At 39.4% G+C, this 27,593-nt stretch overlaps 1 protein-coding gene and 1 long non-coding RNA gene across 7 annotated transcripts in view; one reads left to right on the top strand and one right to left on the bottom strand.

The window, feature by feature from the left end:
* LOC148215957 (uncharacterized) overlaps positions 1-27,593 on the bottom strand; it is a 51,945-nt gene that overhangs the window by 20,383 nt on the left and 3,969 nt on the right. The gene's annotated exons all lie outside the window — the stretch shown is intronic.
* Positions 13,648-27,593, top strand: part of ISX (intestine specific homeobox) — a 31,637-nt gene continuing 17,691 nt past the window's right edge. For 3 of the 6 annotated variants that reach the window (XR_015796203.1, XR_015796200.1, XM_088141082.1), the window contains exons 1-2: positions 13,648-13,775; positions 14,794-15,076. Coding sequence is in view for 1 of the 6 variants with exons in the window: in XM_088141082.1 (XP_087997208.1) it covers positions 14,863-15,076 (214 nt within the window). In the remaining 5 variants the exon portion in view is untranslated. The remainder of the gene's footprint in view (positions 13,776-14,793; positions 15,077-27,593) is intronic. The other 3 variants (XR_015796204.1, XR_015796202.1, XR_015796201.1) reach the window with 3 other exon arrangements.

The following is a 27,593-nucleotide window of genomic DNA, read 5'->3' as shown; positions in this document are numbered from 1 at the left end:
ATCTGGAGCAACAATAAACCTGGATCTTACCCTCCTTTCCTATTCCAGTGGTTTTCAGATTATTTCTGGAAAGCTAAGGCAAGGAAACTGCTTAATAGTCCCCCAAGGGATACCACAAGCATGGAAATATGACAAAGGACATAATTCATTTTGTGCTGCCAGCAGAAGGGACTCGATAAAACACGCTTCCCCCCAGAGTGCATTAAATAGGAGATCCAACTGGCACTATTAAAAAGTAAGCAGAAACAATTGGATCCATAGAGTCAGGAACACTGCAGTCTTCATCTGATAATGCCATAAGAAGGAAACAGAACATGTAGGAAGAAAGGTTCAAAAGCAAAAGAACGTAAGAATGTATCTTACAACAGATGGTGTTTGATGATGATAATGATTTCTGTGATACCAATTTCCTTTGATTTGGGCTTCAGTACATGTATTTCTCACACATTTTTTGCCAGACATCAATGGATTGGTGTTTTTGTTTTTTTGGTTTCATGGGCAGCTCACCAGGCTGATGTACAAGACACCACTTGGCACAGACTAGAAATGCTGATGTATTTACTAAATTTGGAAATGAAATATTAAGCCACCTGCCACTCCTAAATGCACTGTCATATATATGAAAGATTATAGCCTCAGCCACAGTGTGAGCAAGACATTCCTTACAAAGAAAATTTAGAGTGAGGCTTCATGTGGAACTGCTAACACGAATTGTGTCTATTTAGGCCTGAATAGAGACAAAAGTGTCCTCTCCCACTACAAGTGTTATTTAACATAATACAATCTTCCTTACATTGCACTCACCAATCATTGCTGTTGCACTTCATATTCAATTATACCTCAGTGTAATAATCACATATTTGATGTGCATAGTTCCCATAATGATACCACTCCATTTATTACCTTCCCCACTATACAGCTACAGTATATGCATATACCCCAGTCAGCTTAGTATTACTCTCAAGTGAGCTGAAGTGTGAAAGCTTATGTTAAAAACATGTAGTTACATCTTTTGTATTCTTTAAGATCTTTCATTTGTTTCACCATGCAGACTAACATAGTTACCCCCGAAGCGTAAGCACTGTTTACCGTTGCACAGCTGTGATGGACAGAAGCATGTGAGAAGATAATGTCAGTAGATAGTGCTTACCTGTAGGCAACAGGCACACTTGATCTGAATCTAGGATTTCCGTGCCCAAAGAGAGGGCTCTATCCACGGCGCCATACTAGTTTTCAAAGGTGTGAAGGAAACTGGATCTGGGCACATGCCAGAGAGCCACATTCTATTGTAACTCCTCAACATGTGCACCCTCCATCTCCAATTGTTTAGAGGCTTTCAAGTGCTCTAGCCATGAGATTTGAACAAATGGACTACAGCATTCTCTACTGCCCCGAGATTGGCTTTAACAGCAACAATTTACATAGTACTATTTACATAAAACATTAAAAATTTTGGAGCTACTGTACTAAAGCATAAGCAGTGATCATTCTTGTTCTAGCTTCTTTGACTCTGTTAACAAGATGGTCAACTGGAAGAAGTTAACACCTAGTGAGAAAATTTGAACCAGTGGAGCAATTATCAAGTCCTATAGTTGTTTAAGAACATAAGATTCAGTCTTCCAAATCTGGAGCTATAGCATCATTGCTTACCTACTGTCAAGTGTTAAATACTGGAAGCCAACAAGTTATGTTAATTTTCTGAATTGGGCAACTTTGGAATATACATATGTAACACCTTTGGTTGAATGGACAGTATTAGGATCTAAATATACTAAAACTCTAATATCTTTGGAAACAATTTTGTCAGTTAGAAAGCTATGGAGCATAATTTCTAATTTTAAAAAAAAAGATTTGACCCTTTTTCTCATGCCAAATTGACTTTATGGGCAAACCCAACTTTAAGAATTTGGGAAAAGATGGTGATATGAAAAAACTGGATGGAAGTGGGGATATTGACTTTGGACCAACTGATAGATAATGAAGATGAGTTTTTAAGATTCTCTGTTTTAAGAGATAAATATCATCTATCAGATATAACCCGATGGCAATATTTACAGCTGCAACATTTGTTAACAACATTGTTTGGACCAGCAGCATTTTCAGCTTCTGAGAAACCTGAGATATTAGAAAAGCTTGTTAAATCCTTTAAAACTAAAAAACCTACTGTTAGTTTTTATAGATGTTTGTTATCAATAAATCAGTTTGATATGCAGATGTTAAGGGATCAGTGGAATAAAGAATTAGAGGTTTCTGGATTGCCTAGACATTGGGAGAGTATCTTAACTTCTATAGCATGAGTGTCAATGGACCTTGAACTATGACTTGTACAACAAAAAATATTTAGAATTTATTGGACTCTGCTGCATCTGTATAGAAAAGGATTGTCAAAACAGCATTTTGTTGGAGATGTAATAAGGACAATGCCTCTTTAAAGCATATGTTTCTACAACATCCCATACTTACCAAGTTTTGGGATAAAGTAGTGGACCATATAAATATGATTGTGCAACAAAAGCTAAAATTTTCAGAGGATAATATTCTTTTGAACTATATTCCTAGTACATGGAATTTGACATCTGGACAACATAAATGGATTCTCCCTGCCCTTACTATGGCCAATAGACTGATACTACAGCAATGGAAAGATAAATGTATGGTCCCATTTAGTCAATGGATTGAAGGCCTGATTGTGCTTGCCACTTATGAGCGGATTGTTATAAACTTCAAGTATAATGAAATACGGGACTCATTTATACAAAATACAGTAGGTTAAAAAAAAACATGATAGTCATATAAATCTATTAGAAATATATATGTACTTGAATAAAATTGTATTAGATAAGTATATATAGAATTGAAATATATACTGTTATAATGAAATACAGTGGAACCTCGGTTTACAAACTTAATTCGCTCCGTGACTCTGGTCGCACCCCGAATTGGTCGCAACCCGAAGGAAATTTCCCCATAAGGTTCAATGTCATTACCGTTAATCCATTCTGGCGTGGAGGACAGGGAGGCGGCTATTGCTTGGAGGGAGAGTCCCCCTCCCTACAACCATGTGTCAGGGGCGGAAAATGGCCGCAGACCACATGTCAGGGGTGGAAAATGGCTGCGGACCACGTGTCAGGGGTGGAAAAATGGCCGCGGACCACATGTCAGGGGCGGAAAAATGGCCGCGGACCACGTGTCAGGGGCGGAAAAATGGCCGCGGACCACGTGTCAGGGGCGGAAAATGGCTGCGGACCATGTCATGGGAGGGAAAATGGCCGCGTATCCTGTTCGTACCCCGAGGTGGAGTTCGCAAACCAAGGTAAATTTTTGCGGCCGGAGCTGGTCGTAACCCGAAAAGTTCATTAACAGAGGCATTCATAACCCGAGGTACCACTGTATTAACTTTTTTCTCTTTGTTGTATTATTTTTCAGTTTTTGTTAAACCACTTTTATGTATTTTTTTCTTTTTATAATCAAAAATTTAAAATAAATACATAAATAAATAAAGAACATAAAAAGACCCCTCCTTCCGCAAGTCAAGGGCACCATCACCACCATTCTCTGTCATGCAGAGGACAGCCAAGTACATTTAAGAACCTTACAAATATAAGCAGGTGGTGATAACTCATAAGCTACCTACATTCTTTAACTACTAATAGCCATTGACAGCCTTATCCACAAAAATTGGTCTAATTCCCTTTTAAAACTGTCTAAACTGGTGACCATCTCTACATCTTATGGTAGCAATTCCCATCTTTAATTATGCATGATATAAAGAAGTACTTCCTTTTACTGATCCTGAAAGACAAGTTACGATTTCCGCATTTAGACTAGCATTCCCTGACTAAAACAATGTGAAAGAAATATTTCCAACATGGTGAGATTCATGGCAGACCTGATTGGAGATGGCTGGTTGTCATGTGCCCAATCCATAGTTTGTAAATAACTACTCAAAATCATTAAACTGAAGTGGCTAAAATGGAAGCAGGTGCCTTGTTCCTTTTGGCTCATTTATCTCAGTATTGTCACCATTGACAGTCTGTGGCTGTCTAGAATTTTAGGCACTTTTTTTCCAATCTTACTTGGTTGGCATACAAACCATCTGCTTTCTTCCATGGAATGTGAAAGGCTTGGGTTCAGATCCCTTCTTAATCATATGCCTCTTTATCAAGGATAAGCCCTGATTGCATTACCTTAACCTTCCCCTAACAGTTCTTAAAAAATAAAACAAGAATGAAGAGTTAGTCTGAAGAAACTTTCTAAATGAATAGTTATTTAAATAAGAGCTTATACAAATTCTCAAGAAATGTTTCACTTTGCTCAAGTGTTTACAATGTTCCAAGCTTTGGCACACTACACAGTGCAATTGTCAAGCATATGCCCTTTCTCCTTTAGATACTTAGTGAAGGAGTGAAGAGTTTCTGTTGGGAATGAATCAACAGACCTTGAATTTATTATGTGAAGATGGGTTTACTGCATGCAGTGGAGAATATACTCAAAAATATATCCAGCCACAGGGAGTTCAGAATCCTTTCCATTTCAGCAAATATTTTCTGAAGTTCAGCATAGTCCCACATTAATATGCATGCCATCTGTAGAACAAGGACTGATGATCAAAGAAATGCCTTCTATAAGAATGGTTACACCAAGTGGCATTTTGTATATAGGATGTATATTGGGTGATAAGTATGAAGCAAGAGCCTAAAAACAAATGGATTAGCTTTCTATTTACCCTTTGCAAAAGAGTGAAGTGTCACTAACTCCAAGCATAAATTAAACTCTATCTACCATCAACTAATGTTGTTACGAAACCCATTACCAATACTGCATAATCAATGCAAGTTAGATTTGAATTATTTAATTTTTTTCTCCTTCCTTCCCCATTTCTCTTTATCTTTCTCACAAAATTATTATTATTTTATCTTGAAGAATAGGTTTCAGAGGCCATTTCACTTCAATGGATTACATGACTGTCTTAAATGTCAATTGATAATAATTATTCCATAAAGAGCATGATAAATGTTATAGGTTTAAGCCCACTGTGGCATTCTATTAATATTACTAAATTACAGGCACATTAGGACATTAACAGAGACAATGGGAGTAATAAATTCCCAAGGAAGGCTGAATGAGCTATCTAGGAGATTTTTGCTAACTCCTAATCTTGTGAAAGTTCAAAAGAATGGCCCTGGGTGCAACATTAAAACCAGCAGGATGAGACAGTCCAGTTATCAAAATGTTAGATTACACATGACATGCAAGTTCCAAAGCTGGAATTCTAACCTCTTATTTTATGAAAAGCTATCAGTAGAGTCTACCATACATGGTAGTCCTTTGGGTTCGGAGAAGACCCACTGCTGTGCAGTTCATCTGTGGACACAGAGGTGGCTCTGCAGTCCCAGTCTGGAAGTGCAGAGTCTACCACAATGGGGGCACTGGAAATCCATTGTTGTAGTAATTGTGGGTGTTATTCTGTGATGCTGTTCATGGTTTTCTACCAGTCGGCGCCTGTCTTCAAAGCTGGTGGAAGCTTCATAGCACAGGGCTCACCAGCAGGTTCTGTCAGAAGCCGCAGCTTCTAGTTCCCTTGGCTGGATGTCACAGTGGCATAGGGTTTCTTTCATGGCATCTTTGTAGTGCTTGCATAGTCGACCTTGGGGTCTCTTCCCAGACTCTAGTACACTATAGGGCAACTGGCAAAGCATATGGTGGTCATCTAATCTGATGATGTGTCCTACCCACTGCATCTGGGCTCTGATAATCAGGGGCTCAAAGCTGGTGGACTCTGCAGGATTCAATACCTCCAGGTTAGAGACATGGTCTTGCCAATGAATGCTGAGGATGGAGCACAGAGCGTGCATGTGAAATTTCTCCAGTAGTTTGATGTGCCTTTGGTACAGTGTCCAGGAATCACATCCATATAGGAGAAAAGGGATAACCATAGCTCTGCAGACTTTCAGCTTTGTGGAGATGCAGATGTTGTATTGATTCAGCACTGTAGTATGCAGCTGCCCCAGTGCCTGGCTGGCCTTGCTGATCCCGGAGTCAATTTGTTTGTCCAAAGACCCATCGCTCAAGATGATGCTTCCCAAGTATTTGAAGCTGTTTACATTTGTCAGCTGGGTGTCATCAACAGTGATTTTTAGTTCTACAGAGTTGGTATTTGGCATGGACTAGTAAAGTACTTCAGTCTTGTTCTGACTAATAGTCAGGCAGAACAGCATAGCAGCATCTGAGAATTTGTTCAGTATCAACTGTAGATCACTGTTTTTGTGCACCAGGAGCACACAGTCATCAGCAAAGAGGGTTTCTTGGATGATTGCATGGAGGCATTTTGTCTGTGCATTTAAGCAGCGAAGGTCAAAGAGAGAGCCATCCAGTTGGTACCTGATGTATATTCCCTCCTTCAGACCCTGGACAGCACGTGACAACATGCAAGTGAAGAACAGATTGAACAGGCCTGGCACTAGCACACAATCCTGTTTTACCCCATTGAAAATGGCAAATGCAGCTGATGTATCACCGTTGTAAAGAACCTGTCCTGTCATTCAATCGTGGAGTAGTTGAATCAACTTCATGAATTTCCTTGGGCATCTATAACATCTCAGGATGATCCAGAGAGTCTCCCTGTTTACCATGTCAAATGCCTTTGTCGAGTCAATGAAGACAGAGAAAAGAGGCTTGTTCTGCTCGATGCACTTCTCCTGGACTTGCCTAATGGCAAATATATCTGCTGTATTCCATTCTGGCTGAAAGCCACACTGCACTTCTGGGAGGTTCCTTTCCGAGAGAGTGACAAGTCTGTTCAGGAGAATGCGGGCAAAGACCTTGCCTGTAATGGAGAGCAGTGAGATACCCCTGTAGTTTCTGCAGTCTGACTTGCTTCCTTTATTTTTGTAGACAGCCATAATGAGGGCATCGCAGAAGTTGTCAGGCATCTCCTCTGTGGACCAAATGTCTTCCAATATGTCTTGGAATCCCTGTAAGGCATTTTGGACTACATTTTGCTTTGTAGATCTCAGCAGGATGCCATCCTGTCCTGTTGCTTTATTTGAGTTCATCTGTGAGATTGCTTTCTTGATTTCATAAGTAGAGGGAGGCAGGTCTAGGGCATCCAAGACTGGCAGCTGAGGAATCTGCTGTAAAACATCATGAACAACTGTGGATGGCCTATTGAGTAGGTTGGAAAAGTGTTCAGCCCAGCAGTTTTTCAGTTCTTCCTGGTCTTTGATCAGGCTTGACCCATCAGATGACAGCAGGGGGGAGCATCCTGATTTAGAAGGACCATAAACTGATTTTATGGCATTAAAGAACTCTCTGGTGGCATGCAAGTCTGCATAGCATTCCACCTGCTCAGCCTTTCTCTTCCACTACCCATCCTACATTTCTCGCAGTTCTGTCTGTCCTTTGGACTGCAGGTGCTTAAACTTATCTTTCCTTGTGACAGATGATGGATCATTCTGCCAGTCTGCATAGACCTTGTTCTTGGCCTGGAGGGCTGCTGAAATGGTCTCATGGTTTTCATCAAGCCAGTCTTGTTGAGCCCAGATTTTCAGCCAGAGTACAGTTGTTGCAGTCTGTGTGATGACATTTTTAAACTGTGTCCACTTTTCAGAACAGGTTCCTACAAGTGGTAAGTTGCCAGAGAGTTTTTCATTAAGTACATCTTGGAAACATTGGACTTGGCCTGGGTCTTGCAGTCTGCCGATGTTGAATGATTTTCTGACAGTCCTTAGTTGCTTACAATGTAAAGGAGCTATGTGCAGGTTGAGGACTGACTGGACCAGCCTGTGATCTGTCCAGCACTCAGCACCTTGCATGGCTCAGGTGATGGTGACATCTTTAAGGTCATACTATGACATAGTCAAGTAGGTACCAGTGTTTGGACCCGGAATGCATCCAGGTTGCTTTGTACTTGTTTACAAGTCTCAACATCGTGTTAGTGATGCACAGGTTGTGCTTGGCACATTTACTCAGAAGCAGCAGGGCATTGCCATTTAGTTTTCCCACCCCATGTCTCCTGAGGACTCTGTCCCAGTTGTCGCTGCCTGTCCCCACACTAGCATTGAAGTCACCCAGAATGACAAGTTTGTCGCTGGCAAAAGTTGTTGTAATAATTTGGTCCAGGTCTTCATAAAAACCTTCCTTGTCTTCATCTGGACTCATAACAGTTGGTACGTAGGCACTGACAATAGTGATATACTGGGACTTGCTGAGAGGAAAGCAGAACTTCATAACACATTTATTTATTCCAGTGGGTAGAGTAGAGACGTTCTTCAGCAGAGCAGTTGTGATTGCAAAACCTACTCCGTAAGTCCGGTTGTCAGTCTGTTGTTTCCCTTTCCAAAAGAATGTATATCTACTCGTTGCTTCTTGTAATGAACCCTCATCTGCCAGCCTGGTCTGAGTACAACAGTGTCAATACTATAACAGTGAAGTTCAGCTGCTATGAGTGCTGTTCGTCTTTCAAGCCTTCTCTCTATCCAGCAAGGCATGGATGTTCCAGGCTCTGAAAATGAGTTTTCTTTGATTCGTTTTTCTTGATGCTCGATTGCTAAGATGATCTGCCAGCTGTGGTTAGCTAGCCAGATGTGGGGCAGGCAATGTTTAGGGTACCTTTTCTAAACCCCTCCCTCATGTGAGGGTGACAGTGTTATCTTAGAAGAGCTGCCCAGTTGCCCTGGAGGCTGCCGGACATCTCTGCTGCCCAGATACTGAGATGAATGACCACTGGTCCAAGGGCCTCCCACATGCAGGTTTGTGACTATAACTACCAGTGGTCATCTCCACCTGTTGCTTCACCACTCCCCCATTGCCGCAGGGCTCAACAAATTAGGTTTGGACTGAAATGATTTGCAGATGAGTTGTAGATGAATTGCACAACAGAAACCTGTGCATGATGGAGTTTTAAGTGGAACAGCCATTGCACAGGGGCAGTCCCACTCTCTCAGCATAAGAGACCTTAATCCATTGGCACAGAGAACTTTTATAGCTGGAGACCTCTCCTGCTGCAGTGGATGACCAGGATGTCTAAGTGTCTTGTCATGCTCTTAGCATTCCACAACATCTGCTGGGCCTGCATTCTTGACTGTTGGACCATTGATCAGTCTCCTCCACTCAATCTTCCAGGGCCAGGCTTCACATGGTGGGATAGACAAATCCCCTATCTCACCAAGAGTTGAAGACCCATCAGCTACCCTCACCTGGTTTGGCCCGTCCGCTGAGATGGTTTACCGAGGTGTGGCCGCTGTGCATGTTACAGCTACTTAGAGCCGAAGGTGAGATCTTAGCACCAGATGGGCACCAAAGATGAATGGGCAGCCCTAGAAAGGGCACGGCAGGCCCCTCCACCAGAGGTGCTACCCCTCCCTGTACACTCCATACACCCCAATAAAAATGAAGTAGGGTAAAAACCTTTTTCCCATACCAGGAGTTGAACTCAGGCCACCTGGGTGAAAAGCATGATTCCTAACTGCTAGACCATATGGGAAGAACTCACAGGAATTGACCATAGGAATCTATGGTTGGAGATATAGATATATAGATATAGATATAATTGGAATTCTACCATAGGAACCTCCCATATCTCATACAACTTTCTCTTTTCTTCCAGGTTTGTTTGCTTTAAGTGGTTCTTCAAGGAGCAATGACATTGGTGTAACCTGTCCTCTATTTTGTATTCTCCATAATGGCTTGCCTATTTATGAGACCTGAGGCATAATAGGAAAATGGCATCTGCAACAAAGTTAATAATAATCATAATTCAGAATATTTGGATGAATTTCTGCAACTCATTTTTTTTCAAAGAGAGGAATGAGAAAGTAAAACCAAAAAAAGTCATTCAGGAAAAATATTTCATCAAAGAAAATTAATTTGCTCAGCTTTAGAAAATTTGATTTAATTTAGTATGCATCTCATTCATCAATGCCTGTGCCTACTGAAAGATATATATGTCTGTTTCTCTTTCTTCAGAGAATAGCCACCCATTGAACTCCTACAATTCACAAAGCAATTAAAAAAAAAAAAACACCTCTGGACACCATTCAATTTGTATATAGCATAAATATTTCACACTAAACAGAAGAATTGCAGTGCTTTCTTTCTGCATTTATTTTAAGCTGAGAAAACAGCTAGCTTCTTGGATTCCATGGAAGTGCAGGACTTTGCCATTTCTCCTATAAACTGATAAGGAGAGTGGGCAAGCCTAGCTTTCTTAATGATGGATTCTTATCTTTTTTATTAATCTATGAAGCATAAAGTTAAGGACTTTTCCTTTTCAGTGCCAACAAAGGGCAACTGGGAAAGTGTTGTAGAGAAAGGGTTTCCTTCTTTGCCTTTAATCGATCATTCATACAGGGCAGTTTTGCCCAACCAACTCCAGATATGTAGAGTTCAACTTCCATACAAACATGCCATTGTCAAAAATTCTGAGAGTCTAATACTAGCCATAGGGTGGAGGAGATAGAGATAACCAGGTGGGAAAAGCTGGTGTTTTGGGCCTTATGGGCTAATTTAACATTCAACTCTTATTTTAGGATAAACTGTAGGCTTGCAGGTGTAACAGAGGAAAATGGATCTTTTCTTCTAGAAAATGTAATGTTTAAATCACTGGGTTTCCCCCATCAATTTAGCATGTACCTGAAACTCTTGCAAGCATTCTCTTATTTCTCAACTTCATGCTCAGAGTAATGGAAAGAATGTCCTGCAACATGGAACTACTTAGCTTATAATTTCCTTCCTTCCTTCCTTCCTTCCTTCCTTCCTTCCTTCCTTCCTTCCTTCCTTCCTTCCTTCCTTCCTTCCTCCCTCCCTCCCTCTCTCCCTACTATCCTTCATTTACAATGTTTTGTGTTACAAATCCCATCATCTTTCCTGAATCCATGGTGGCTGCAGATGATAACAGCTGTAGTCCATCACATCGGGCAGAGTGTACCAAACTGAGGAAGGTTACGCTGTTCTTTGCTATCTAGAGAAAAAGAAAGATAAATAAATAAATACTAGGGGGAGACTTGATGGTGCTCTTTGAAAAGGACTGTTATGCAGAAGGAAATATAGCAGAAACAAGGAACAGAAAGAACTGTCAGGAAGCACACTTTGGTGCCTTAATAGCAAGATGAGTTCAACTACCAGAAGCAACTATAGGCCCTCCTTTGCTAGTGATGTTTTAAATAGAGGCTGGATGGCCTTTGATCCGAGCTGCTGTTAATTCATTCTGCATTGCAGATGCCATTTGGCTTTGAGCAGGAGGTTAGAATAGGTGGCCTCTAAGGTTACCCCTAATAGAATCATAAAATGTAACATTTGGGAGGATCTTAAAGATCATCTAATCCAACCTCCTGACTAGTGCAGTGACTACTGCAATGTTTCTCAACCTTGTCAACTCTAAGATGTGTGGACTTCAGCTTCCAGAATCCCCAGCCAACATGCTGGCTGGGGAATTCTAGAAGTTGAAGTCCACACATCTTTAAGTTGACAAGGCTGAAAAATGCTGGACTACAATGTCCGTGATAGATGGCCATCCGGCCTATATTTAAACACTTCCAGCACAAGAGAGTCCATCTCTGAAAGCGGACTGTTTTATTGCTGAATGACACTATTAGGATTTTTTTTTTCCTGGTGCTTAACTGAGATCTATTGCCTTGTCATTTACACACATTGTTTCTTGTCCTGTCTTCTGGAACAATTCTGCTCTGTCATATTGAACATTTCATCAACAAATCTAACCCATGTTGCAGTTTAGCACAGACAACGTCTTGTGGACTAAGACTGCAGTACAAGCCACTTTCACTTACCTATAACTAAGGATGAATTACTTTTGTCTCCCAAAGGAATGTGATAAAAGCAGCATGGTAGACATCAAGAGAAGCATTGATACAGATAAACAAAGAGCCCTAGACTGTATGCTTATTATCCTTGGCCTTTTGCAAGAGGTCAAGAATCATAAAAAAAAAAAAAAACCTAAAGAGCAAATATGTACTACAAAGGAGAGTAAATCCAGATTATAAATCTTATAAAGCATGATGGGGGAATCTCTTAGCCATCTCTGTAGTCTCTTCTTTCCAATGAAAGGTCTGGCTGAAGAAAGAGAGACTTTGCTGAGTACATACAATAATTTTCATATTTAGAAACTGATTTAGATGTAATTATTAAATTAAAACATAGTATAGCTCAATATAGTGGTAGCTCAATATACTGGCCATTCAGCCAGTTGTTCTCCAGATACCACCACCAAGTGGTGGTTTCTGCTCTCCATCAGCGTGCTTTTCTGTTTAAATCAGACTTGGACTGAACAGCCCCTTAAGCAGAATGCATGACCATCCTACATATCATCACCTAGAGAGAGACCTTGTTCAAAACTAGTGGATGTGTCTAAATCAGTGTTTCTCAACCTTCTCAGCCAGCCGGGGAATTCTGGGATTTGAAGTCCAGACATCTTCAAGCCGCCAATGTTGAGAAACACCAGTCTAGATCAATAATCTTCTCCCTTATCACTACTGCTAGAAAATCAAACTCTTTTTAGCAAGAACTATGATTATCTTCCTAAGGAATGGGCAAGAATAATTGTTTTCACTTGCAGGATGTAGCCAAGGAGCTTCTGTCTGTTCTTCATAAAAGAAAAAAGAAAAAGCTGTCCATATGCTCACTCAGAATATGGGAAGTTTTTGCTTCTTTTCCAAGGAAAAAGAAAAACAGCATCAACTACCTCCTAGAAAAGGAAGCAACCACTGCTATTCCCTTTGAACTTTAGACTAGACTTTGGGTACTCACAGCATATACAGCTTCTTGTTCTTCCTCCTCCTTGTTCAGGAAATACAATCTATGACATTTCAAGGATGAGAACTAGCTGTAAGTAAGCAGAAGCCTTTTCCCCTCAGCTTAAAAAAAGTAAGGCAGCTACCCTCTTTCTCTTCTCCTCCCTTTTCTTTTAACCACTCACCACCTGCAACAGCTTTGTGGTAAAGGATCAATTCTTCCATTATCAGCTCCAAGATGACCAATACAATAACTCAATTTACCTCCTAGCAAGAGTTTTGATAAGGGCTGCATTCAGAGGATAAAGATACTTATTCAGATATAAGGCTTAGATTTAGGAACATATGTATAGGATTGCAGGCTTCAGGGAGGAATACATGGCAAAGCATGTTTCCCAGGTTAAGTGTCTGGCATTTCCACATAGAGTTGTGGAAGTCCTTTGCTTCTAGTTTTTCTAGTCCTGAGGTAGAAAGTTTACAGTCAGCCCAATATTGCTGAACTATGATTCCCAACATCTATGGGCAACATCTGGTAGGCAACTGACCCCCTGTAAAGGTTAAGAAGTTAGACAGACCAAGATTCAAACTCGGCATATGGCAGCTTCTTTTGATCCAGTGAACTGACATATATGAGATTACACCGTCTGGTTGAAATCTTGTGCATATTTATAAATAAGGTCCACTGAACACATTGGAACCAGTCTGGAGTAAACATACAAAGTATTTTACAATTGGATAGTTATAAACATTCTGTTATACCTGGACTATAATATATTTATTTCTTTTCCTGCACAATGACTTCATAGTCCTTGGAAAAAGCCAACTGTCTTTCATCTTATCAGGTATGTTTTATTGCCATCTGGTTACACAGTAATTTCAGCCTGAGCTTTACAAAGAATCATATGATGGATAGCAACTCAGCCGTGGTCAGGTAATTGAGCAAATAAAGTATCGTCTGTTAGTTCAATCACAGGATAGAGACAGTGAATAGCAGCAAAGGAAAGGGAGTTATAAAGGTAACATCTGAAGGTAAGAAAAAAATTCTGGAGAATTTACACTTTTTAAAAAAGGTTTATAAAAATATATCCTTAATTAAATTTAAAGTAAGAAGAGCAATTGGAAGGAATGGGAGTTCTCAAGTTCTTTCTAATGGACCTCTAACATTAACATTGATTGTTGGGGTACTTCTTAACCAGGTCTGTTCTTTTAGGGAAAAGCAAGCTTTTTTTTCCCTTCGGGATTTTGATTTTATTGTTGTTGCCCCTTTATGAAAGACTGTTTACTAGGGAACAAAGTCTTAAAACTTTAGGGATCATTCCCTAATATTTGCAGAAAGGAACAACCAGGATAGTTCTAAAAAAGCTTTGTTTTTGATATTCAAGGTCTTCAAATACCAGTATTGATGATGAAAAATATTATTTAGCTAGACTGTTTCTCAAATTCTATTGGTCCGAAAAGAAAATACTGACATTTGAATGCAGATTGCCTTCGTAAAGCAAAAACAGAAAATAATACTTTGGACTTTCATAACATCACAGCAAGCATTTATTTGATGGGCCTTTCAGGGAAGATCATGAATCTCCAAAGAAAAACACTTCTCCTCTTGGGATTAAGATGAGAAAATGAATATATGAAGAAGCTTAAAATATTTTAAACTGTGAAGAGAGGGTACATTTTAATATAAGTGAGGCTGAACACACTTATTTCAATTCAGTATAAAATTATTTCTCATGAATTAAGAAGACTTCTAAACTTTGTGGAGAATTTCCAAGAGGAAAGTGGGCTTTTTTTTTTAGATTTTTTATCCCACCTTTATTATTTTTATAAATAACTCAAGGTGGCAAACGTACCTAATACTCCTATTTTCCCTACAACAACCCTGTGAGGTGAGTGGGGCTGAGAGAGAGTGACTGGCCCAAAGTCACCCAGCCGGCTTTCATGCCTAAGGCGGGACTAGAACTCAGAGTCTCCTGCTTTCTAGCCTGGTGCCTTAACCACTAATCCAAACTGGCTCTCTTCTTATTTGGTCTTTTGAATGTATGGCTAGAACTCAGGAGGGAGAGAAAATCAACATCTACTTGCCTTTTCCTTGCATGAACAACCAAAAGAATATGACATGTACCAACAATATTTTGTTTACTATGGTGGAATGAAGATGAGCTGCTCCAAGGAATGTGACAAGAAGGAGAAGCCTATTTTGTCTTTTTCTATAGAAGCAATCTTAAAAAGTCCATCTCCTAAGGCTTGCCTCCATAATACGATGACCTGCAATAGCCAACCTGAAGTAGTTCAAAACTTCAGTTCTAAGCCACTTTTGGACAGGTGTAAAGGTAGGAAATTTGTTCCAGTTTCTGAAACATATGAACCTTGACCCTCTTATGCCTTTGCATGATTTTCAAGTTGATTTAAAACAAAAAACAAAAACTCTGACCTAAAATAATTGAATTCATATTTCAGCATGATTCTTAATGTTTCTCAACATCTGATTTCTATGAAAACTTTAAGCTTGCTTTATGGTACATTAGGAATATCTTGTATAACATTTGGGGCACAATAAAATGGAATTAAAGTATATTTTCCAGATAACAATCCGGTACCATAAATTGTCAAATTTGCTTTCCTAGTTTTCCTTCAAAAAAAAAAATAGATATGTCGTACTCTTAATAAAAACATAATGGTGAGAAATTCAGTAGGTGATGTTTTTATCCAGGATATGTGGCGGGGGGCAGGGGGCAGTACGTGTGTGTGTGTGTTTAAAGTAGGGCAAAAATGCAAACTTTTTTTTTTTAAGTGCTGCATGTCCTTTTCTTTTTAAGGACAATTTGCTATATTTTTCTAGACTAAATTTGAACAGACTGGGTTTATGATATGTACTAATGTCACATCAAGTACTTTAAACATGTTAATTTGTTGTCATACAAATGACCAAAAAAAAAAAAAAAACCCTAAGGAACCCCTGATATTTGCGGGAGAAATGTTTGTGAGTTAATATTAATTAAAAAAAAAAATCCTTAACACATTAGTCTCAATTATGCAGAATCTGATGACAAAGTGGTGTTTCTGATCTCAGATCATGTTGCTTAGATCTGTCAATACGCAGCTTTTTTTTAATCCATACTAATAAATTGTAGAAAGAATTCCCTTATTTAACATAGTGAATACTTGTATTAATTCTATGAGGATTGACTTAATTGCTTGTGGTTTCCTCTGTTTAAACTTCATGTAACACCACTTACTTGTCTAAAACTTCCATTTGCTGTAGCCTGATTAGTGGTCAGAGATAGTCAATGTTGCAGTCCCAAACATGCAGAAGACACCAGCTTGGAGGAAGCTGGTATAGAGGAAACTGGGTAGACCAACTTGAGGAAAGTGATCATTGCAAATTTCAGTACAAAATAACTTGACCAGAAAGTGGTGGAACAATACAGAGATCAGAATGGAGCTATCCATCAATTTGAATGCGGCTATCCATCAATGCAGCTATCCATCAATAAAGATCTATTTATTCCTATAAATTGGCCGTATGCAAAAAGCCCAACACAATCTAACAAAGAGGAAACAGAATGGTCTGGCATTCCCAGATGGGTGTGGGATGGGGATAAAATGCAAGTTCAGATAGCTGTTTACATTTCAGTGTAAAATTTAAATAGCCATCCACAATGCTGACTTCTAACGCAATGTAACAATTTTGTTTTCCTATGCTAAATTAACATCTATTACAAAAGAGCAATCACAGAACTTCATGTAAATAGCTCCATTATTTTGCCATGTTTTTCATTAAGTAATATGGGAACCCTACAAAATGAAGCAACTACTTGGCAGATAATACAAAAAAACCCCAACATAGATATGTTAAAATACATCTCCAATACACAGCTGTCCAGCTTCTGAAGTCCACCACCTCCCTAGACAATTGCTTCCATGGTTAAATAGTTCTTCCTGAAGCTCAAATCCATTACTCCTGCCTTCTGGGACAATAGAGAATAGATGCTGACCTTCTTCAGTTGATATCTCTTTAGAAATTTCAAGAGTGCCATCATGTACTTCCCCTACGTTATCTTCTATTCAAAGCAAAGCATATTTAGTTTCCACAAGATGAAATAGGAAGGAATAGAAAGCAGGAGGAGATGGGGTCTGACATTGTATCTTCTCATTGTGGGCTGATTTGAAATCTGAAAGTTGAAACCACTTCATGTCATGTGGAAATTGCAGAACTGTTAGTCTATTGAAGAGCCCATAGCCAACTGGCACACACAGAGAAGCAGTTGCACAAACACTGTTTGTTTTTTAATCCGTTCAATTGTGGCCAATTCTCAGAGACTGCCTGAACAAATCCTTGCAGTTTTCTTGGCAAGGTTTTTCAGAAGTACTTTGCCCTTGCCTCCTTCCTAGGGCTGAGAGAAAGTGACTGGCCCAAGGTCACCCAGCTGGCTTTGTGCCTAAGGTGGGACTAGAACTCATGGTCTCCCAGTTTCTAGTCTGATGCCTTAACTGCTACACCAAACTGGCTCTTTATAAACATTGTAGCAACAACTAAACTGGAAAGTCTTGAACTAATATCCAGAACTGAAGATATACTTGAACCTGCTGTGCTAGTTCTGGCACAACACTTCATGTGCACAAAACATACTATACTACTGGCTAAACAAGCTGTAAAATGCTAATTTTCTAATGAAAGTAAACCTGCGCCCCCAAACACCTGATAGCTATGTAAAAACTTGCACTGTTAAGGGAACAGTGTGAATTACCTTCATGCCACAAGAAAAGAAATATACTGTATACAATTAAATTCTACTTCTGCAAAATGTCCATTGTTACTGACACTGCTGGGAATGGGAAACAGACAAATCTCTTTCCCAACAGATGCATTATGTGGTCATAATAGAAATCATATTCCAATATTTTAGGAAGATGTCAGCTGGAGAAGGATGCCATATCTATTTCAAGCTCATTTTAAAACCACTTCCAAAATATTGGAAATAAGCAGTGCAGTCTTCCATTATTTAAATTAGGCTACAATATCTCCTTCTCCCAACACCCCCCCCCCATGCTTTGAAGTTCCAGAATGCAATTAAACTCTAAAAGTGGAAGAGATGTGTAGAATAGACCGAACTTCAGCTTTCCCCAAGCTGGAATACTGAGTCCCTTCCTGATACGTTGGTTTCAATTCCCAGAATTCTCAGTAATGGCCATGCTGGCTGGGGAGCTCTGATTGTTAGAGGTTGCATGGTTGAAGAGTGCCCAAGGCAGAGAAAACAAGCACAGCCATTAAGAAGCACTGATAATTGTATACAATCATTCATTTAACTCTCTAGTCCTCATACACTTGTCACCTTCTCTAAAAACAAACAAAAAAATATTAGTATTGTTTAATCATTGATCACATCCATTGTCACCTAGGCACTTGAACAGTCCTATCTTAATGCAGCATTGGGTTTCTCAAAGTGGCCCTCTGGGTGCTAACAAGAAGAAAATGCAGACATGTCCCTCTCCAATTATTGCTCCTCTGCGACTGGTATTTAGAGGCATGCTTTCTGTAGCCTGGGCAGGATATTGAAAATCCGAGACTAACGTCCCTTGATAGACCTGTCCTCCATGAATTTATCTAACTCCCCTTTTAAAGCGATCCAAGCTCATGATTACCACCATTTCTCATGGGTAATGAATTCCATAGGTTAATTATGGATTGTGTTAAGAATTACCTTCTTTTACCTGTTCTAAATCTCTTTCCTATCAACTTCATTGGATAACGTCATTGGTCCAAGAGAGATAAAAAGTTATCCCTGTAAAATTTCCATGCCATGAATGATCTTGTCTTTTTCTGCTCTTTTCTAGCTGTATTATATTCTTTTCCCAATATGATGATTAGAACAATATACTGCATTCCAGATGGATATATACCATTGATTTGTTGCCCTTTGTATTTTCGATCTATTTCCTGATGATCCATAGCAAACATCTGCAACCAAGCTCAGAGAGCACCAAGGATTCCATAGCATGGAATTTGCTGCTGTACCTTATGTTGATACCTTTACTGAGTTATCCATAATTCATTATGACCCCCAAGGGCCTTTTCCTAGTTAGTTACAGACTGCTCAGATTCCAGTTAGGGGTTTTTGACTACAAAAAAAAAAAAAATAGTGGGGCACACCAATATGCATTAATTTACACTTACTTAATTGAACCCTCATTTGTGCTCAGCCAGAATTTAAAAAAAACAGCCTTACTCTATTAGCTAAACAGTGCTCTTTAATCACAGCTGATGAGAGCTACAAACTTATCTGTTTCCTCACAAAATTCCCTTGTTCCTTTTTGCCCTTCTTTTACAAGTTTCCACTACAAGTTGGAGTGAGTCTGAAGTATTTGCAGTTCACAGTAATAACTGACAACATGAAAGCCAACTGAGTGACTTTGGGCCAGTCACTGTCTCTCAGCCCAACCCACCTCACAAGGTGGCTGTTGTGGGGGAAAATAGGAAGCGGGAGCATTAGGTATGTAGGCTACCTTGAGTTGACCCAAATAAAGGCAGGATAAAAATGAAAATGATAGATAACTCATAGCTTCTATATACAGTACATTAGACTATGATACCAAATATTTCCAGGTCATATGGCTTTCGGCAGTCTTGCAGTCCAAGAAACAGATTGGAAAAGCAACAGGAGAATAAATATAAAAATTTTAGGTATCAACTATTACTCAATGATGTACCTTAATGACATGATAAAACAGTCACTGAACAAGGCTATCCTGGAACTAGTGTAATTCAAAAGCTCTTTGAGTCTTGTTGGATTGAGCAGCATACAACTGCAATAAATAAATAAAATACATACATACATACATACATACATACATATTATATTGCTGTAGATGAAAGTAGTTTTGTCCCAAGCATCCTTTCTGGAACCAAGTCTCTAATCTGTGTGACTGAAATTGTGTCATTAAATTTCATCGGCACCATCTCAACATGCTTTGGGACCCAAATGAGATGGCCAGCCATGTTCTAAAATTTAACAACAACAACAATGTTGCAGCCTAAACCAGGATACCTTGGATCTTTAGGCCCTAATATAAAATACTTTATATTTCCCCCATTAAAAGAGAAAGAAAGAAACATGCTCAAATCAAGGTTAACTCCTAATAACTACATAGATGTGATCATTTAGTTTTCTTGGCAGCAATACAAAAGTGATTTGATGCTGCCTCTTTCATGGAAGTTTTTTTTTTTCAACATCCCAGTGTAGCCTAGAGCCCCAGTAGTTTCCCATCCAAGTATGAAATGGATCCAACTTGCTTCATTTTTCAAGAGGAGCCAGGCAAGGTCAGTTAGGTGCAGCACTTCCATTAAGTTTTCCTGACTGCAGCATGAGAGTCGCTGCCTTTCTCTAGGATATTTTTTCAACTTCCCAGTCTAACCTATAGCCCTGGGTTTGACCTTGGTTAGTTGGGAAGAATCAGCCATGGTTGGCTAGGTTCTGCCCTTCATGCTTTATAGCAATTTGTGAACGATCAGAACAAAGTTCTCTTCAGCAATAAATTGAGTTCTTCTGCTAGATGCTTGACATCTATATTGCTGTGAAATACGCATTTGGTTGTAGCCATTTGCAGCTGACTATCACATTATGAGACACGCTTGTCATTCATATTATCATACAGGCTCACAGAAAATTTTCAGTGTACACCTTAAAGTTGGAATATGTATAATAGCCTTTACATTTTTATGAGTGTGTGCCTTACTTCAAATAGCTTTCTATCTCAAAAGGTCTACTCTTAGTCTTTACTGAAGAACTATGGCCCCACATTTTGCATCTGGCTATCAGTCATTAATCTTTCTTTGAAATAATTTTGCCTAAAGTGAATTCAGCTACATTACTTACATTTTCCCTCTGCATCTTACTGCATATGTAGATGCCAAGGCAGTTTGAACCAAACCTTGAAGCCATTTCTCAATCGATTATTAACATTTCTCTCAGCCTGCGCCAAGCTAAAATGTCACCATTACTGGAAGTCAAATGCTACATTTACCAAAGAAAATGTCATTCTGCCTCCAAAGCCCTTTTCTCACCCTCATCTTCCCACTCTTAACATCTCATCTTTTACCTGTTCCACTTCCCTCTTTCCCTCAGAGAAAGAGGGAATTCATTCTAAGGATTTCAACAGAGCTTAATTTCCTATTTGTTTTTATAACCCATAGAAGGAAGTGACTAAAAAATATTGATGAGACTGGTATCTTAATAATGTGAGAAAGATTTGGAGGTGGGATGGGATAAATTACAAGATGTTTGCATATTCTATGGTCTCTCTAATTTATTAGAATTGCCATATTTATAGATCTTTTATGCATGTACGACAAGCATAAATTCAAGAGCCAAAGCAATTAATTGCACAGGTATACTGTATTTACCATAAGGAAAGGTTATTTTCCCCTAGGGAATGTACTTTTAAAATGGGGCAGTCTTGTTAGATTCACTAAGAATCAATGGAAGCAGACCAGATTTTTTCCTTCTATCTAACCTTTTTATAGTGCAGTGGGGTGGGGGTGGGGGGTAGTGGACTTTAAATCAGGGACATTTGCAAGTATCATAATTACCTGCTTTCCTCAGATGAGGACTATGGTTCCCTTAGTGAATTGGATGATTCAGTCCTTTACAGGGACATCCATGGGAGTCAAGATGGCAGCCATGACTGCATGACCATGGCTATCATCTTGAATTTTTTGACACACATATACCCCCATGTGCAGGTAGTCCTCGTTTAGCAACTGTCTTATTTAGTGACCGTTCCCAGTTATGACAGTGATGAACAAGTAACTTTACAACCAATCCTCGCATTTACAACCTTTGCAGGTCTGTAAAGCAAAGGAAAACTGAAGTAAGATCATAAGCACAGTCGTGGTTTCACTTAGCGACCACTTTACTAAAGGACTGAATTGCTGGTCCCAACTGTGGTCACTAAATGAGGACTACCTGTTCACAATTTTTTACAGGCCAAGGACTGTACAGTACTTGACCTTTGGGTGCTGGGACTGTACTCCCAAATATAGTGGATAAAGCCAGGATTTAATTATCTTTTCAAATAAAAAACATTTATTCTATAGTTATGTACAGTATTCAACAATTTTCCTCTTAAAAATTAAGAAAAATTAAATGAAAAATGATGGTTCATTAACACTTCAGGAGCTTTGCATTTGGGATCTACAACATTTTAAATAGTGTAAGGGGTGGAATGGGGGTAAAAAATCACCTGAACTACACAATCAAAGCCCTACTGCTTCATATGTGCATTGTGACAGTTTGATCACAATGTGATCAAAGTGTCACAATGCAACTAGCCTTTGATGTCATAGTTGCACCTGCCGTCTTGACTTTGTGACCCATCCATGGGCACCTAAGTCATGAAGAGAACTATGGATAAGAAGGGCACTACTCAAAAAAGAATCCTCTTTAGAGATGTCATAATTCTTGTTGAAAACTAATTCTAAAGTGGGCACTTAGGCCAGAATTACAAAAGAAATCACCAACGTGCCTTGATAAAATGTAAACATGCTGATTGGTATATATAGACATTCCAAATACTGTATTATTGATGGAATCCTATTCTTTATTCCCTCCCATTATTTTTAATCCAGTTTGTATCTAAACTGGATAGCCCCTCCTAGGTATTTATCTGTGAAATCATTTTGCTTTCCTTTTTATGTTTTGTTTTTAAACTTTATATTATGCCTTCCGCAACTTACTCTTGATAGCTGCAGTGAGTACTTGACTGAGAAGGAAGATGAGCATTAAATATATGGAGAACTAAACCCTTGTAAGTTGGGCACATGAATAATAATAATGTCAAGATGTTATGATAAATCAGCAATATTTGGATTCCAGCAACCTCATTTAATTTAAGACTATGTCAGCCAGCAATAAGGAGTCCAGATGAGTTTGCCTGATCTGATAGTTACTTGGAGAATGGAGTCATCCATTTAAAGCAGTGTTTTTCAAACTTGGCCAGTTTAAGATGTGGGGACTTCAACTCCCAGAATGCCCCAGCCAGCCATGCTGGCTGGGGAATTCTTTGAGTTGAAGTCCACATCTTAAGGTGGCCAAGTTTGAAAAACACTGAAGTAAAACAAACAGGAAATGTATCCACCCAGCTGTTGCTTTGAATGGCAAGACGACCATTATTTGGTTGGAAATAAAACCGTATAGAAGATGTTATTTTGCCACTGACCTCTTATATTAATTAAAAGCTGTAACTCTTTACCAAATCCAGAATGGCCTCATGTTGCCAGTGAAAGCTACTGCTGAAAACATTTTGCCTTATTTTTGCACAACTGCCAACAATTATTAGAATTAATTTCTTCCCAATTGCCCAACTGTTACTGTGCGCAAATGGATAGTGAAAGTTGAAGAGACCCATTTTTGTCTCAGCCCTAGTTTTTAAAAAGATAACTAAGTAAATACAGGTTTTATCTTGAACAACTGACCCAGAAGTGATGTAGAATGAAAAATGTGTTACCTTGGTCTGACATTTGTCTTCACTGTATGAATAACGACACTTTCAGATTACATGGATTATTAAAACAAAACTGAAATAATCAGTAATGGTTATCAAAAGAAAAGAAAGTTCCATTAGCCAACCAAATGAAATGTCATTCTGTTTAATTATTACTACATGTGTTTCCTTTCCTTCTTATTGCGCTGCCAGACCACAATTTTGAAAAAGGTCACATGCTTGGCTTGCATACAGTTGCATTCAGATGCTCACAAGTTTGTAATCGCCTAAAAAGAGTCATATTTCAACAATAGCTCCTTTTGACTGATGATTTTACAAAATTCTTATCACAGTACTAATAGAGGTGAATATGTGTAGCTCAGGGCTGAACTGTGGAGTCCTTGGGGTTCTCTGAGCTTGGTTCTTTTCTTGCAAACGTTTCATTACCTGGCTAGGTAACATCTTCAGTGCTAAAATGGGATGGGGTTTGCTCCCTACTTATGTGCTGTGGCCTGCCTTGCCAGTGCTGGTGGGTGGTTTGTTTTGCTCCTCTGGTAACATTAGCATATGCTTACTGCTTGATTGTGTGCCTGGTAGTAACCTTTGCTTATCTCGGTGATGATTGCTGGTGATTGATTGCTGGTGAGGAGCTCTTCTCATCTTTTGTCTCTTTTGAATAGTATGTAGATGCTCTTAATCTCTATGTGTCTGTTAGTTGCTGCCTTGTCTGAATACCAAGCTTCCAAGAATTCTCTTGCATATTTGGATTTTAGCTTGGTCTAAAATGCTGACAGTTTCCCAGTTAAAACTATGCTTGAGTCTGTCCATGTGTTGTGAAACGTTTGCAAGAAAAGAACCAAGCTCAGAGAACCCCAAGGACTCCACAGTCTTATCACAGTGTTTTTTCTTGCCCAGTTTTCTTTCTTGCTCCTTCTTGGTCCTTTCGGTTTCTTGTACCATTTTTTTATTTGTTTGTTTGTTTGTTTTTTGCTTGCTCCTCCTTGGCTGATGATTTTACAAAATACTCATCACAGTTTTTTGTTTTTTTGTTTTTGTTTTTGCAGTATGTGTGGAAGTTGCCACACAGAATTCAAATCACAGGGAGAGCAGTGGGGAAACTGCTCCCTTACTTTTGCTGTAATGAAATGACATTCTGAAAGTAGAAGAGTTGTGTTCACAGGAGGACATCCATCTTCTTCCTGCCTCCCTGCCCCCACCATACAATGCTGCTAGGAGGAACACTTGACCACATAATATTATTTCCAGAGAAATGCTGATGAATGGCTCTTTTTAGTTGCTCAGCCAATGAAACTTTATCTTCCCAGAAAAGGAAATGTTTTAAAAAAGAAATAATGGAGAAAAGGCTGTCAAACCATCTTGTAAGTGTCACTTGTAAAGTAAAAGTGTAGGAAGTGGGGCGGGGGGGAGTCTTCTGCCCTTCTCCCATCCCACCCCACTCAATCTGAGTGCCAGCAGATATTTTCCTCCTCATCTTTGCTGGAAACACAAATCCAGGGAGGAAAGGCCTTTGCTAAGCTGATATAGTCCAAGTCCCAAACTGGTAGAGGTCTAGAGCAAGCTCTCTGTTGCAGAGAAAGGTTTGGGGGATTGACTGCCTCCAGACAGCTGCACAGGTTTCTCTTTAAATGTCTTTGGATAAGGGGTTCACTTTTTATAAGACTGCCAAATAAAGTTGTTGTGAGAGTTGTAGAGTTCCTTGGGTTATGGGAACTGTTTCATAAATTAAGAATATAGTTGAGCAATTCCTCCCTTAATCTTATAGTGGCTTTTCTTATTGGCTTATACTGGCTATCTCCCAGGGTGTTTGGAGGACTCGTCATCATAGCCTAAAGAGCTGATCTCTCCCTATTTCATCTTCCTTATTCATCTCTGATTAAGAATTGGGTGCATGCCATTTATCTCTTGTTTTAACAGCTTCTGAAGAGCAGAGGCTAGGTATATCAAGGTAATGATAAAACTACATTGAAAGAGCAGGAAGGGAGCAGGAAACCTATTGAGATGGAGTAGTTAAAAAGAAACAGCTCCTGACTGATGTGCCGGGTTCAGTACATATAAAAAATAACAGATAACATCAGACAGCTTGTAAATGGTCTGCTATAGAAAATAGATAAGAAATCCAACTATATCCAATAGTTCAGAAACACTACTCTTCTAAATCATAAGAGCCCTGTGGGATCATATCAAAAATTCAGTTTTTCCAAGCCTGTTAATTTTGCCGTGTTGAGATTATAGTTCCCAGAATTCCCAGTAACTGTAGCTATTGCACCAATGCACAAGCAAATCTAAATTCGCCATCACCTCCAAAAAATGCTGGAAATTCCTCCCTGGATAGGAAAGGGCTATCATTGAATCTGAAGAGGGCTACAGTGGTACCTTGGGTTACGAACTTAATTCGTTCCATGACTCTGGTCATGACCCGAATTGGTCACGACCCGAATCAAATTTTCCCATAAGGTTCAATGTAAATATGGTTAATCCGTTCTGAACCATATGTATTTTTTTTAAAACCACAAAAATATGAAACAAAGTACAGTACAGTACAGTATGAAGAGAGAGAGCGCTAACCTTGCTTGAGGTGACTTCTGGCGCGGAGGACAGGAAGGTGGGTGGGGAGGCGGTTATTGTTTGGAGGGAGAGTCCCCCTCCCTACAGGAAGCCACGACCACGTCTCACAGCAGGGAAAATGGCTGCGGATCCTGTTCGTCACCCGATGCAGAGTTCGCGATCGGAAGCAAAATTTTGCGAACGGTGCTGTTCGTGACCCGAATTGTTCGTGAACAGAAGCGTTCGTGAACCGAGGTACCACTGTATTCTTTTTGAGGGCCCAATATCCCCTACCCTCCAGAGAATGCTACTCAAATTTGGCTTAACTGACATTATACCTGATATGCAAATCTCTAGCTCTGTTGATACAAAGATTTAATAAAATGTTCTGATTCCTGCTTTCTGCCAGACCAAGTACCTTGTGTGTCATTCATGAAAAAGATAGACTGGGGATCACAGTCTTTCTAGTTTCTGAGATGGGAGGAGCAATTATTTTGGTTCTTTGACCATGAATACTGGGAGCAATCTGACTCCTACAATGCCTAATTCTGAATCTGCATTCAATTTACAGTTCACTTTGGGACTCCCTTTGAAGTACAGATCTCATGGCTGAAATATCTGACCTAATCTTTGGAAGTATTTGCTTTCTTCTTCTCTTGTTGTTAATAATACCATGCTTGATCAAATGTTCTGGAGAATGTATAGTTTGCATTTCAGTTGGTCCTAACAAAAATATTCCTCGGCTATAGATTTTTAATTTTTTTTCCCCAAGGACAACCACTATGATTATTTAAAATTCCTGATAAATGGCAGTATTGGACAAGCTGACTATTTCTATGGGCTGCATTCAATTTCCTGTGCAGCACACTGTAGGTACTTCCCCAGTCCCCAACCAAAATTCCTTCCCCTCAATCTCTCAGTGCTGTATTGTGCTGTGATTCCCACTGTTACTCTCGTTGCATGTCTTTCCCAGTGGGAGTGGACTCTCTGCAGCTGCAGCCCAAAAAATTGTTATTTGTAGGCTGTCAGGACAGCACATACATGAAGTGGCCTGTGCTTCTATGGCATTGTGCAGTGCTTGAGCAGGAATCCATATCTGTGTGCCTAAGCATGTGCAGCACTCACCACTCACCTGAATACATATTCATCTATCATTCTTCTTTAAATTGTTTGGCATTGATTGATTATGTGCTATCAAGTCATTTTTGACTCCTAGTGACCACATAGATTTTTCTCCATGACAATCTGTCCCTAACCTGTTCTTTCAAGTCTCCCAATGGTGCATTCATCACCACTGTAACTGAGTCCATCCTCCTTGCTGCTGGTCTTCTCCTCTTTCCTTCCACCTTTCCCAGCATTAGAGCATTGATAAGGTGTCTGAAGTAGGATAATTTGAACCTGGTCATTTGTGTCTTGAGTGAGAACTCTGGGTTGATTTGTTTGATGATCCATTGGTTTGTTTTCTTGGCTGTACATGGTATTCTCAGGAGTCTTCAACACCAAAGTTCAAAGCTGTCAATATTCTTCCTATCCTGCTTCTTTATAGTCCAACGTTCACTTCCATAGAGTGTCACAGGGAATACCAACACTTGCATTATTCTGATCTTTGTAGGTATAGACATATCACAACATTTGAATATCTGTTCCAAGGCTTTCATGGCTGCTCTACCAAGTGCTAGTCTGAGGTATATTTCTTGGCTGTTTATCCTTTACTGCTGATGGTTGATCCTAAAAGGCAGAAGCTATCTACCACTTCAATATCTTCATTGTCAATTTTGAGGCTGGCTGTTCTACCTGTTGTCA

The sequence above is a fragment of the Python bivittatus genome, unplaced genomic scaffold (assembly GCF_059951505.1).
Source record: "Python bivittatus isolate LINGU-HERP-01145 unplaced genomic scaffold, Pbiv_v1 ctg000330_np1212, whole genome shotgun sequence".
NCBI lineage: Eukaryota > Metazoa > Chordata > Lepidosauria > Squamata > Pythonidae > Python > Python bivittatus.
Note: the sequence above shows the minus strand (reverse complement) of the source record. Positions and strands in the feature narration are given on the sequence as shown.